Source organism: Oryctolagus cuniculus, chromosome 15 (genome assembly GCF_051225735.1).
Source record: "Oryctolagus cuniculus isolate XC-2025 breed Fujian yellow rabbit chromosome 15, ASM5122573v1, whole genome shotgun sequence".
Classification (NCBI taxonomy): domain Eukaryota; kingdom Metazoa; phylum Chordata; class Mammalia; order Lagomorpha; family Leporidae; genus Oryctolagus; species Oryctolagus cuniculus.
Window position 1 is genome coordinate 53,841,866 of NC_142881.1, and position 14,563 is coordinate 53,856,428.

Below are 14,563 nucleotides of genomic sequence, written 5' to 3' on the forward strand. Positions count from 1 at the left end.
TTGGTACATTTAGGACATTGTGGATTATTTTGCTCTCAAAGCATCTATCAAGATAATGCTTGAGATATCCCTGAATTTTATTTCAGCTCTACGTATGTCATTGGAAGACAATCTAAAGTGGCTTGGGGAAGTTATGGCTGAAATTGGACCAACCCACTTAGAAAAAAATGAAGAATGGAATTTATTTGATGTAAAACAAGCCAATGCCATCATTGATTACTTACAGATCAGGTATAGATTTTTAATAGCATTTCTGTTAATTTCATAATTTCCAACAAATATCTATTCAATAAGAATAATTGTTTTCAGAAAATTAAGATACTTCACAGAATTTATGCAGTAATTAACCCAACTCATAAATAGAGAATATTCAAAGTTTGCATTCTATAAATAAAAATCAGATCATTGAACATTTTGGCTAAACTTGCACTCTAAGAAAATGGATTATGTTTGATAAATATAATTTCATCTAGACTTATATAAATTACCCAAGAATTTTTTGTTACATTTCTAATACCATTTTATTAATACAATGATTCTTTCAGATTAATCAGATTCTATTACAACAGATTGCATTTTAGATAGTTGATGTGTTCAGTGATCTAATTTTTCATTCTAAAGAACAAAACCCATTTCCATTTATTTAGTTAGTTTATTTTAAATGCTTTGTATTAGAAATGAAAGAGATTTATCTATATGCTTCCTCAAATATATTACATGCCTTGAAAAATTTTGTAATATTGACCAATTAAATTCATTATTAAGTCTTTCTGCTTAAAAAATGATAGTGGATGGAGGGAAAGTATTTTTATTACAGTGATTCTTCATTGGTGAGTGAACAAATCTCTCTTTATATAATCTGTCACAAGGCCTGCATTAGAATCATGCATCTCTCCGAAAGGATGTTTTTGGAATTTGCAAATAATCGAGCAAGAGTAGGTAAAATATGTTTCTTTTGCCTAACTAAAATCATCTGTAGAATATGTTTGCTACACACTTTCCTTTTATGGCATATATTCCAGTGTTTTCCAATTTCAAAATTTTAAATTCTGATTCAGAGTGCTAAATGATTTCCTAGACATGCTCATGGTTTGCTTGGCAAAGATCCTGGTTGTAGTTTGGAAGGTTTATAAATATTAGTGTGTTTAATATGATAAAGTTTATATACTGTTTTCTGGCATGAATTAATAGTGGCATATGATATAATATTTTTGTATAATCACATTTGATATAATCTCACATTACATACACACACAAAAAGCTCCTATTGGGTATCTCTCACTAAAAACTACAGTAGTGTTCTTCTCTGTGAGTGGGGAGGAGTCAGGAAGGAAGTTCAGAACTGGAGAAGGATCATATTCCTCAAGGTCTCTCTGCCCATTAGGGTTTGAGAATCAGTGAATGAGAGGAATTGTACTCTGCGCATTTGTATCAGCATCTTCTTTCTCTTCTGCGTCTATTTGGGCATACCAAGTTTCTCTTGCAAAACACCTATTTACAGCCGAGCTCTGTGCCCAGGAAGTTTGTTAGGAGCGTGGGGACTGATAGTTAACCAGAGCTGCAAAATCAGTGTAGGCATCACAACACCTTGTAGACAATGAAAAATGGCATCTCTTCTCCCTTTCATCTCATCTCTCTAGACATATTTCATGACATTTTCTTTCAGAAGATTGTTATGTTATGAGCGATCATCAGTGTTAGTACCTTGATATTCCAACCAAAGTGACTTCATATACCAAAAATCTCTAATCTTACAACTCTGAAAAAAAAATCAATATTTCAGATATCAGCCAAAAAATAGAACTATTTCAATTCTGTTAAATCTTCATGATGTAATTTTAAAGAAATTATACATTTTAAATAGCCATATTATAGAAAAATAATATCAAGTTACTAGGATATATTGAAGTTGTGTAAAGTGAAATAAGCTTTTCTACACCTGTCCACAATCCCTCATGCATACACAAAAGGAAGTTTAGTGGCAGTTAAATCATACAATACTTTTCATTTTCATGACTACAAAGCAGTTTTTTTAAAATATGAATGTATCTGAATTATCAAAAGTATAACTATTACAATTTAACCCAATACTGAGTTTACCCAAACACTGAAATCTCTAGTCAGTTTAGGAAGCACTCATAGCACATGAGCCTGACAATAAAATTAAAATGTCATTGAGTGTTCTTAAAGCAGTCTAAACTGCATATTCTGTCTTATATCTGTAATTTGAAAAAAACTCATACCAAGATTCCTTCCCAACATTACTGTAAGTAGATGTGTATAGATAGGCAGATAGATACGTGTGTGTGTATGTATGTATTTTTTGTATATACCATGTAATATATTGTGCAGTGTATAAGAATATATGTACAGCTGCAGCTTTGTAATATAAGTCATCATTTACATATATAGCTGGTCTAAGTACGCATTTGTCTTTGTGAATTCTACCTGTCCCCTGGGAATGAGGTGGAAATAAAGTACACAGTCACATGCCCTGTGTAAGAACGAACTCTTTTCCTTTGTACATAGCAAGGCATTACACTTCCAGACTTATAGATACATTTCTATTCCATCTTCTTCTGATTTAGCACTAAGACTAGATGTTTGACAGAATAGCATAGGAGCCTGAACTAGCACAGATTCAAAAGGAAGAGGGAGAAAATCCACTTACCTGGTTGAAGTGTCACTTTGCTCCCATGCAAGACCTAATAGCTCCCTAGCAAAGCTGAAGGTGGGGGGTGAGATAAGGAAAGAGAAACATCTCAGCCTACCCCTGAGAAAACGCCCCCTTAGGTACCTACCCTGGATATCTAATCCTACTCCTGACTCTGTCCCCAAATACGCGTGTTTAACCCCCTCATCCAAGTCATACATTTTATTTTCATTGTGAGAAGTAAATCTTCTTTATGGCATGGGACAATTAATTTCTACATGCAATGAAGAGAATAAGACAGAAAGACTATGAAACTGTCAAAAGGAAAATGTATGAATTAAATAATTTGTGTGACACAAGATGGAGAAAGGAAACTCTTACATTTGTTTATTGAGAGGGAGCTAAGTTATTTCCAAAATCCTCCATCTTCTTTATTTTTCTACTCAGAATTAGACTGTAGGACTAGTTGGATGCTGTGAATATACTAAAACCACTGAATTGTAAATTTTAAATAGATGGATTGTAAGCTTTGTGAATTACTTATCTCAATGAAACTGTTTTTAAATTTTCAAAAAAAAAAAGATCAGTTATTATCAGTGCAATGTTTTTGACCTTAAAGCTTTTCTTATGTCACCAGTGTAAAAGAGAGAAAATTGGAATTTATTTTGCTTCATCAGAATTATCAAACTTCACTAATCTTAATTTATTCTTCTAGCCAACAAATCAAAATGATGTCAAAAGCTAACTTAGTTTTCTGAATTTTGATGGATAATTTAAATGTACAAGCTCCCCCCCCTCCAAAAAAAATGTAGTAACTGAGTTTGCACACCCCTCACTTTTTAATGAATTGTGTTAGTAGTGAGATCAACTGCTAATATAACTCAGAGAGACCCAGCTGCCTGAGGATTTCTTCATTGATTTCAAATGAATTGAAACTTTGATCCATTACAGCATTCAGGAGAAGCCATTATTATACATGCTCTGTAGCTACATTTTGCAAATGTTAATTTCTCAGTTATATTAAAATCAATTTTCTTAAATAGCAAAACGCACCAGAGTGAAAGAGAAACCACTAAGACAATTTTTTTCTTGTGCATTTTGCTGTATTATGAGTCTATTAATTTTCCCAACCAGCAGGAAGGGAATTAGAAAAATTCAAATATTATCACAAACAGGATATTAGAAGTCAGCCCTTCAGTAAATTTTTAACTCTCAATAATACATTGCTGAGCTCTTGAAAAATCACTAGAAATGTTTGTTTTCAGTACCTTCTATCCTTTAGGTCTTTGTAGCTTTTAGGTAGGAAAGAGACACATGTTCCTTCTTAAATTAATTTCACCCTTTGATGTGCGACTGAATATTTTTCAGGAAAATCAGAAGGCTTCTAAATGGATTTCAGTTCATGTCAAATAATTTTTTCAGGTGCTTTTGGAGATTAATTTAATTTTGAAACAGTTCAGGAATGTGAGAACTAATTGATATGGAAGTAGATTGTAGAATTCAGTGCCATTTTACTGGAAAAAAATTGACTCCATTTTAGACCAAAACGTAATAAATAATGTGAAGTTTAATGTTCCTTAGGGATGGTGCATTGTTTGGCTTAAAACTAGGAAAAGTCAAGTCAATCTAATTGTTCCCTTATCCCAAACCTATCCAATCTTCACAGATAGACTTACTGATATCATTGTAGGTACCGTGTTACAGTGTCAACCTCTCAAAACATAAAACTTACTTCTTAGCATTTAAGGACAATTTCTTTTGGAGTAACAGATATGTAAACTCTATGTTAGCATTTAATATCATTAGCATGGTCATTATGAACTTTCTTTTAATAAATACCATAATTTAGTTTGTTTTTCCTGAAATAAATCCATCAGTTACACAATCATTTTGTATTTCAGCTTATTTCAACACTACAAGCTGTATGAGTTTATGTTTTACTTTACCAGAGAAGAAATTGTGATCGGAACTGAGGTAAGTAATTTATCTAGATGGAACCAATTAAGCTGAATCACTTAATGCATGCTGATCAGCATCTGGATATTTAACTGCTTAAAGCAACTTCTTGTCAAGATTATTCAAGTGTTAATATAACCAACTTCTAGTCTGCAGAAAGAATAATTATATAAAGTGAGCTTTGGATTTAGAAAATAAGCTGTCTTTCGGCATTAAAAGCACTGTTAATCACATATACTTTATGGATTTATGGATTATTTGAGCTCAATTGAATAGACTGTATGTCTTCATACAAATAAAATCAAGAAAATGAGATAAATTAATTCAGTTAAATCTTTTCTAATTTCATATTAATTTTCAGTCTATTCATTGTTTAAGGCCTAATTCAAATTCCGCTTCCTCAATGAAGCGACCATATCTTAATTGCATCAAATTTCAGACAAAGGATTTGGACAAACTCTCTAATCACAGTCTATGATTTCATTTCAATTGATTTCTTCTTGTTTAATTGTGGCTACTTTACACCAATAATCACATAAATATGCACTGTGTTACGTGATTTTCTGTTTCCTGTGGGTTGATATGGTCAATACAACTCAACAGTAGTTGTCCTGAAGGGTAGGATCATTTGCTGTTTTTCTATCACAGTACATTGTATAATGTAGGGCACAGTAGCCCCTCAAGTAGTGCACAGAACAATAGTTCAGCACTAAATAGTCTGTCCAGATACATGCTTGGATATCTTTACATATAATCATGTGTTGGTAAACACTAGGAATTAATCCTACGTAACAACATCCTCAGGAGGCAAAAACTATCCGGAAAAGTGCTCTTGTATGTTCTCAATCCTGCCCCATATATTCACGTTTTTCTTAATAACTATCCTGATATTAAGAACCAGATGCAATGTGCCAAGTCTTCTGTCTTACTGAATGTTGTTATTTTAGGATTTATAAATTGCTTACTTCAAAACCATATCAATCACTGTGATTCATCCTCCATCTGAGTACTTTTTCTAGGCAGGCCTTTTAAAAGTATGCTGCAGTAAAACAAAGGAACCTTTTTGCTTTTGATTTTCCTCAAAATTACTTCTTTGTAATCTCTTCGTACTTTTGCTCATATTAAATGTCCTTTGACAATGTTTCACTGAAAATGTTTCCACTTTAGAATTATATAGCATGACAGTATTACACACTGCAATTATTAGTTTGTAATACAACCCTACCCAGCAAAACTTTCTGAAAATAATAGTGTTTTCAATGGTATAAGTGGACATTTAGAGTCATCAAGAAAAAATTTCAGAGAGCACTCCCTTGCCCTTTGTTAGTTGCACAATCATGTCTTTCTTCTATATTTAGGTGACATTTATGCTTATGGAAAGATAAAATGAATGAAATATCCTTAGGGAAAAGATTTGCGTCTTTTAAGAATTAGACCACTCATGGGCTTTTAAAGGATTAACAAAAGTAGATATTATACTATAATACGTTATAGCATATTGTTAGTGTCAGATGACCGTTGGTACAAATATCTGCTTTTTAATTAATGATCTTTCATGGCAGAGGTCTGCCCCACTAATGTGATTATTCATGCTGATCTCAGCACTGTGAAACCAAACAAGGGCCACATGAAAACCTCATGAATGTTTCAAAATTTAACTGTTAGGCAAACATTCAGATAATACTGATGAAATTTACTTTATTTATTAATTGTGGATGGAAGATTAGAACTAAATGCAAGTCTCTTCTGCTGATGGGAATAGCCAGTTCCTAAATGATAAAAGAATGAAGAAATAGAATACAATTGCTATTCAACCCTTACTGAAATAATGGATCTAGAAAATGATGAGCAGTGGGTTGTTAACAACATGAAAACAGAAAACCGGACATTATTTGCCTTCAAATAAAATTATACAAAACCACCTATGAATTGCTTTTGCTAGACATTTTAACTGGCTGGTCATCAGATCATTCTTCTAATACTACCAATTTACTGGAAATACCGATACAGAAGAACAAGTAAATGACATCACAGGAATGTGAACAGCAATCCAGGTAGTGAGAGTCTGTAAGACAGAAGATGTAGACTCTTCAACAAATAAATTGCACGGAAATAAACAAAATATATATCCTACTGATTAAAATTACTTACATACAATTCAATGAAGATATCTTACTTGTACCCTACTTCAAACAAACAGGCAAACAAACCCAACACAACACAAAACAGTTACAGGATCATCAGCAATGTTTGAGCGTGGGCTACATATGTGATGATAACTAATATTAACTTCTGGAACCTGTGAATATGTTACCTTTCTTGGCAAAAGGGACTTTACATATGTGATTGAATTTGAAATTTGTATTAAATTAAATTTGAAGTGGGAGGATATTGTGGATTGCCCAGGTGGATCCAATGTATTCATAAGCTTCCCTATAAGAGAAAGAGTAGACAGGAGAGTGAGTTAAAGGAGAGAGAGCTTTGAAGGTGTTGCAGAGTTGATGGAGAATGAAGCCATAACTATATCAATTGTCTTGGGGTCTGCTTTGGAAATCTCTTATTGTTCTTTTTAATATTTAATTGATTATCATTGTTCATTTTTGTTAAGTAATAAATTTGGAATTAAACTCACTTATATAAGGATTTTTAGTGTATAACATATATGAGTAGTAAAGTGGCATTTAAAATTATTTGGGATTATTATATGTTTAGTAAAAACAAATTAGATTTCCTTCTTATAACAAATTTTAAAAATGATTCTAATTTATTAAGAGATCCATTTCCCATCTGGCTCAACATTTCCATTGAAAACAACTAGAAAAGCTGGAAGATTTTTTTAACCATGTTTGAAAACTCAGCTAGCAAAGCTTTAAATATTATGGATCCAAGAGGCAAACATTGCCTTTGGAAATGCCTTCTACCTATAGTAATCTACCAGTTTGGAAAAGGTGGTAAGAGAAGCTGAGAAGTAGAGTTTTGGTGCATATATGGAGCAAAGAGAGCAAAAATTAGAAATGAAGAGAATATAATAAATCCTGCCAGTATGTGTTGAGACTCCAAAGGATTGCATTTTTTAACGTTTTTATTTATTTATTTGAGAGGTAGAGTTACAAATAGTGAGCAGGAGAGATAGAGAGAAAGATCTTCCATCTGCTGGTTCACTCCCCAAATGGCCACAATGGCCAGAGCTGTGCCAATCCAAAGCCAGGAGCCATGAGTTTCTTCCAGGTCTCTCACGTGGGTGCAGGGGTCCAAGCACTTGGGCCATCTTCCTCTGCTTTCCCAGGCCATTGCAGAGCTAGGAAGTGGAGCATCCAGGACTCATACCGGTGCCCATATGAGATGCCAGCACTGCAGGCAGAGAATTAACCTACTGCGCTACAGCGCTGACCCCAGGATTTTATTTTAAAAGAGATCATCCCTCACATGGACTGAATTTCATTTTCAATTAATTCAATTTCTGGTAGATTTATGTTATCTATGCATAATGTGGTTGGAATACTCCCTACAGTAAAACAAAGTCATGATACATTCCAGATTATATCTACAGGTTTTTTTTTAATGACCATTATTTATCACACAATAAAAAATGACAAACTGGAAGACAAGTCAAAAGAAAAAAATAAAAAATGAAGCAAGACAAACAGGGCAAGAAAAACATGAGCAAAGAATATTAACAAACAGTATATGAATAAATAGATATGGGAATATTAAAATTGCAGTTATCAAGGAACTATGAAATTTGATATTTTTCAATTGTAATATTGGCTAATAATAAAAAGATTTATGAACACCCTTAATAGTGAGGATGCAAGAAAACAGAACTCTACATATATGTGGTGAGAGGTTAAATTTGTAAAGCCACTTTGTATACCAGATTGGCAAAATCACATTCAATGAATGTGAAGTATAGACTAATTATAGAAAACTGAGTTTTTAGAATAAAGTTGTAGATTCTCATGTATCAGTTATGTTGAGATCTCTAAAATGCATTCTTAATTTTAAAAGTATAGAACAATATGAATAGCATCCTATTTCTTTTTTGAAGGAGATAAGCTTGTAAATATATAGACATGTATATGCATGTAAGAGATTGTAAAAGAACTAGAAGAATTTAAACTATATATGGTTTACCTGTGGGTGGTAGAGTAGAAGTAGGAATTGGCTATGATGTGAAAAGGACATTTTATTCTCTGTGTTTCAGATTTATGTTGGTTTTTTACAACATGGATGTCTTCATGAATTACCTGTACAAGAACAAAATTGTTCACTAGTTCATTCCCAAGAAGGACCGAGACACATTTTATAAATTAAGTACAAGCATATAAACTTGTTTATATACTAGCATACTGACAGACAGGCACTGGGATATCAACCAGCTGTTTACAAGGAAAAGGTCAAATAGAAAAAAACTAGACAAACTCTCAATCCATAAAATTAAGTACTTTACAAGTGAGTTGCTACCACATTTTAATTTTAAGTATAAATGAGTTTTAGCTGAAAAGTCATTTATAGAGTAAAAATCTGGTGTTGTGCTATAACATCTAAAATTTTCTGCAAGAAAATAAAATTGATATCATGAATTATGCATACATACCACATTTTAAAAATATTTATTCAGTTTAATTTCACCAAAGTAACAACACATCAAATCTTGGATCATTTGTAATTTCAGAGGTTACATTATATATATTTAAACACATGCACATACACATAGACATATTTGCATTGGGATATATAAAACCTTAGAAGATGTAGTCTGCTTTAATAATTTCTCCAATTTGTAAAATATGATAGATAGGTTGTATTAGTCAGCTTTTCATTACTACAACTAAAATATCTGAGAGGAAAAAAAGCTAATTAGAAGGAAAGAAGGTTTATTATATGTTTTGCAGGTCCTAGATCTGGTGGCTGCATTAATCTGGTATCTGGCCACATTTGTCTGGTATCTGATGATTGGCAAAAAGTGTGTGCAATAAACATCATGTAGTAAACCAGGAAACAAAGAGGGAACAAGTGAGCCAAAGTTTGCTTACATAACTAACCCTCTCTTAAGAACATCTTCTAAGGGCACGCCCCAATGACCTAAAAAAATTTGACTGGATTCACCTTATACATGCTATAATTAAATCAAGTCTCCACTTTTAATCCGTTAACCATGTGATTATAAATTGAAATTATATTTTTGCAAAGATAAAAGAAGGAAGAAGGGGGATTAAGGGAGGGAGAGAAGTAGGGAGGAAAGTATGCTTATCTTCTTAGAATTGTACCTATGAAATGCATGAAATCTGTTCTTCTATTAATAATTTTTTTTAAAACTTTGGGGTTCAAACTCCTGGTAAATGGAACTTTGGGGGACATCAAAACTATTTTTCAAAACCAAAACATTGGTATAGTTGTACTTCTGACCATTTCAGAATTTTGCCCTAGAACATCAGCATTTTAGCACAGGTGTTTCTTGTACAACTCTAGGGGGGCACCATTTATATTGTGGTCCATGTGATTAACAGAGTTGTGCCTTGCACAGCCCATAGAGCCATTAATGGAAATCATGTTTTCACAAGTGATGCCATAGCAGGATCTGATTATTATAAGTATGATATACTTAGAAAGATATTTAAAGAGAATCATAAATATACCTAAGTGGCTACCTTGCCCAGAATCGTACTTTGGCAGTCTTTCATAACCCAAAATAATACCACTTAAGGTTAGCAAATATAGAAATTTCAAACCTCACTAAAATAGGTGAATGTCAACCGAATATAATTTCATGTCCTAAGTACTTATTCTTAAATTAAAAGCAAAACAAAACACCTTTTTCTTCCTTACTTCAAAACCCACACAGTTAATGAATGCTAATGAGACTATACTTAAAAATTCTTAGCTTTTGGGGGAAAAATACCAGATAGACACATAAATTTTATTTTATTTCTTTAAACTGTAAAGTTATGGTGTCCTGAATAAACAAAATATGATACTTATGTAAACATTCAACCTTTTAAGGAAGAGAAAGCTGCAAAAACAACACTGCGCGTCTCATCATGTTTTGGAAAGGAGGAAGGCGACTGAAGCATAGCTACAAAGATATCTTTTTTCTCTTCAGTTTACCCTTGAGATGTACCTATCAAATAATCTAAACTTATCCAGATGATGTTTTTAATCTTGAAAAAAGGCTTTTTTTCTTGTTGGATGATCCTATTAGCAAACTGCTGGAAGGGAAAATCATACAGGGCATAATTTGTAGCTTGACCTACTCACATTGGGTGTTGCTAAAGAAAATCAATCAGAAATTGTTGTGTTAAAATAGCTCTATCTACTCTCCCTGGCATGTGTGACTAACTGACTTCAGAATCTATCATTTAAAGAAAATGGTTGACGCTTGGATATACAATTTATCAAACTTCACTCTAGTCCTTTTTCTCCAAAGCTTAGAAAAATAATCATCCTTCCCTAAATATAAATCTTTTAAGAGAAATTCAAGGAATCTGTCTGCAGCAAAATAATTGATAAATGGCAGGAGCATAATTTAAAGATAGTTTCCATCACTGATCACATGGCACCTCAGCTCTTGAGCCTGTCACTCAGGTCTCCGCCCGTTGGCCCTCTAGCTTCAGTCTAGCTCTTCTGGGCCCAGCTTTCTGATTGAACTCAGTGGGTCTTTTTGTAATTACAGTTCTCCTGCTTCCTTCTGCCTGGAAATAGGAGGGTTTTCCTACTTCCTGAAATGCTCTCCAACCTTTTTGCAAAGCCAAACCTATTATTCCCTCACAGCTCAGTTTACAGACATTTCTCTTAGACACACACACACACACACACACAAAAGAAGAAGAAGAAGAAGAAGAAGAAGAAGAAGAAGAAGAAGAAGAAGAAGAAAACACTTTCTATGATACTGCTTTTTATTTCCTTAGTGTTAAATATCTTGTTAAAGATTAGTTTTCACATATTCTCTTAGAAATTATTATATAGTTCCATGAAGTCAGGTAATTGACATTATTGTTTTTCTTGTTTTTCTCAGCATAGGAACAATATAATTTCACCTAATGTTTAATAATTATTCACTAAGTTAATTAATACAGATGAAGCAGTTTTATTGATTAATTTCAAAATATTATATTTTGAAAATACTATTTTGGTGTGTAGGCTGAAAAATCGAAATCAATCTGTTAAATGATCAGTTGAGTTAAGGTTACAATTAAGATACCCACATCTCACATCAGAGGGTCTGCATTGGATGCTCTGGCTCCTACTGCAGCTTCTTGTTAATGCAGACCCTGTGAGGCTGCAGTGATGGCTGAAGTGGTTGGTTCCCTGCCATCCAAGGAGGAGAACTGGATTGAGTTCCTGGCTCTTCGTTCCAGCCTCAACCCAGCCTCAATCATGCAAGCATTTGGAAGTGAACCAGCAGATAGGAGCTCTCTGTCTCTCCTTCTCTCTCTTTTTTCCTGTCTATAAATAAGTAAATAAATAATCAATCATTAATTCCACTACCAGGCAATTAAAAGCTGATTTTTGTATAAAATCTTTACATTACTAATTTTTAATTATTGACTCATATGGAGCAGCCGAGGAAATCTCTAACTATAGTCCATTTAAGCCAAGGTTCCAAGATACTGGAGGCCACTAATCGTGACTACATCAAAAGTTAGAACTTCTATTGGAGGAAAACACCATACTCAAATTTAAAAATCAAGCACTAAAAATAAAATGTGTAGTATAAAAGACCGAAAAGGCATAATAGTGTTAATATCCTATGTAATAATTCTTACAAGTCACTAAGAAAAACGATTCTAATGGAAAAGCTAACAAAAGATATTTATATGAGAAGATATATAAATAGCCAATAAACTTGTGCAAATATTTTCACCCTTCGTATAACTAAAAAAATGCAAATTGCACTAAAATTATCAGACGCTCAAACAAACATTAAAATAATAGCACATTATCTTACGAGAGTGTGGCAAACTGCACTCTCAGCCACTGCTGTCAACAATGCAAACTGGTAAACCTTCCAGACATTAGTTTTCAGAGATAGTTCAGTTTTTTTTAAGTGTTACCTTTGAGTCATCTTTTGTATTCACTGAGTTTACCCCAAGTAGGTAGTCAGATAGTGTTCTGAAACATAGGTGTATGTATTTGCTTAAAATCGAGAAAAAATATGTGAAATTCCTAGATTCCTGTCATTTGAAGGAAGTTAAAGAATTAGCAATGCCTCTCTATAATACTGTAATCATTAATGGTATGTATATGCTGTTATACTGATAATTGAAAGTTATTCACTATGTTATTTATGCAATTAGAGGCTACTAGTTTGTCTATTGAGATAGCATAGAGAATAGGTCCTGAAGGACACACATCAAGTTATTAGCAGTGGTCCTTTGATGTCACTAGTATGCCACATAATCTTTGCTTTCCCTTTTTTTTTTTTTTTTTTTCTTGACAGGCAGAGTGGACAGTGAGAGAGAGAGAGAGAAACGTCTTCCTTTGCCATTGGTTCACCCTCCAATGGCGCTGCGGCCGGCACACCGCGCTGATCCGAAGGCAGAAGCCAGGTGCTTATCCTGGTCTCCCATGGGGTGCAGGGCCCAAGGACTTGGGCCATCCTCCACTGCACTCCTGGGCCATAGCAGAGAGCTGGCCTGGAAGAGGGGCAACCGGGACAGAATCCGGCGCCCCGACAGGGACTAGAACCCGGTGTGCCGGCACCGCAAGGCGGAGGATTAGCCTGTGGAGCCACGGCGCCGGCTGCTTTCCCTTTACACTTGTCCATATGTCCTGAAGTTATTTTTTGCAATCAGTATGTATTACACCATGCTGCTGTTTCTTGAAGAGTAAAGGCTTAAACAATAAAAAGTTTTACTTCATTCTCTTTTGTTTTCCTTATTCAGCAATATTTCTTTTTTCTTGCCTATTTAACTTTAGAAGATTGCATAACATTATGAAAATGTCTGTTTTATTTTTGAAGAGATGCATTTCATGTTTATGTGATTAGGCAGTATTTTTCCTTAAAGAAAAGGGCTCTGTTGCAAATGAAGATTTAATTGTTACTTGAGGATGAGCATCTTATTATTCATGAGTTGTACAAATCATAAAAAATATCCAGGATGATCACAGTAAGACATACAAAACAAGGACTCTGTTTACAGGAATTTGCTCTACTATGTAAGATACTACCTTGCCCAAAGATGGCAGGATGTGAGGCAAGGCATGGAGCCTAAGACAATCAACATGTCTCCACTCTATGATTCCACACCCAAAGAATCCCCTAGTAATCCGAACTTCTGGTTCAAAGACAACATGATCTTTTCAGTCCTTTCTGGGATGTCCAGACTTGCCTAAGTAAGATCAAGTTCAGTAACCCATGTTTGAAAAGAGACATTTTGAAATCAAAATATGTTCAAAGGGTAGTCCCTTGAACTTTTTAGAACCAAAGAAGAAAATATTCAGGGTAGATATGCCAGCTGCCTTCAAATGTAAGACACTGACAGGATTAAAAAGGGGGAGGGAGGGAGGGAGATTGATTTATGTTGTCTTCATAACCCCCAGATGGCAGACTAAAGACCAGTGGATCTTCTGGGAGGAGATTTTTTTGATTAAGTAAACACAATCACTTTCTAAATAATAGATGTATACAGAAATGGGAGGGATATGGCAAGGCAGAGGCTCATGAATTCCTCACTGTTACACTACCAACTCTGACTTAGTACAGGTCCTGGCAAATATGCAGCACTTAATACATTTCATGGAATTGAATCGAGAGGAAGTATGTTGTATCTTCATTGAACATATTTCGAGTTTAGCAATGTGATTTTTGGTGAAATTTTGTAAAGTTGTTTAAAGCATTGGATGGGACATTAAGCTAGATGATGTGTTCCAGATTTTTCTAGGATTTTCGAGGACAGTTTAAACTATTTTGTCCTCTTCTTCCCATGATTATACTTCCAAATGTTCTTCGCA

At 33.9% G+C, this 14,563-nt stretch overlaps 1 protein-coding gene and 1 long non-coding RNA gene across 5 annotated transcripts in view; one reads left to right on the forward strand and one right to left on the reverse strand.

Moving 5' to 3' along the window:
* CABCOCO1 (ciliary associated calcium binding coiled-coil 1) overlaps window positions 1-14,563 on the forward strand; it is a 102,973-nt gene that overhangs the window by 26,717 nt on the left and 61,693 nt on the right. For 2 of the 4 annotated variants that reach the window (XM_008270097.5, XM_051823864.3), the window contains exons 4-5: window positions 87-231; window positions 4,555-4,627. In XM_008270097.5, coding sequence (XP_008268319.3) covers window positions 87-231; window positions 4,555-4,627 — 218 coding nt within the window. Of the gene's footprint in view, window positions 1-86; window positions 232-4,554; window positions 4,628-13,049; window positions 13,471-14,563 lie in introns of those variants that run through there. The other 2 variants (XM_070058337.2, XM_089314085.1) reach the window with 2 other exon arrangements.
* Window positions 4,640-14,563, reverse strand: part of LOC149122000 (uncharacterized) — a 150,526-nt gene continuing 140,602 nt past the window's right edge. Inside the window, exons 3-4 of the long non-coding RNA XR_016221617.1 lie at window positions 8,744-8,856; window positions 4,640-7,907 (exon numbers count right to left, since the gene is read on the reverse strand). This is a non-coding gene — a long non-coding RNA (uncharacterized LOC149122000). The remainder of the gene's footprint in view (window positions 7,908-8,743; window positions 8,857-14,563) is intronic.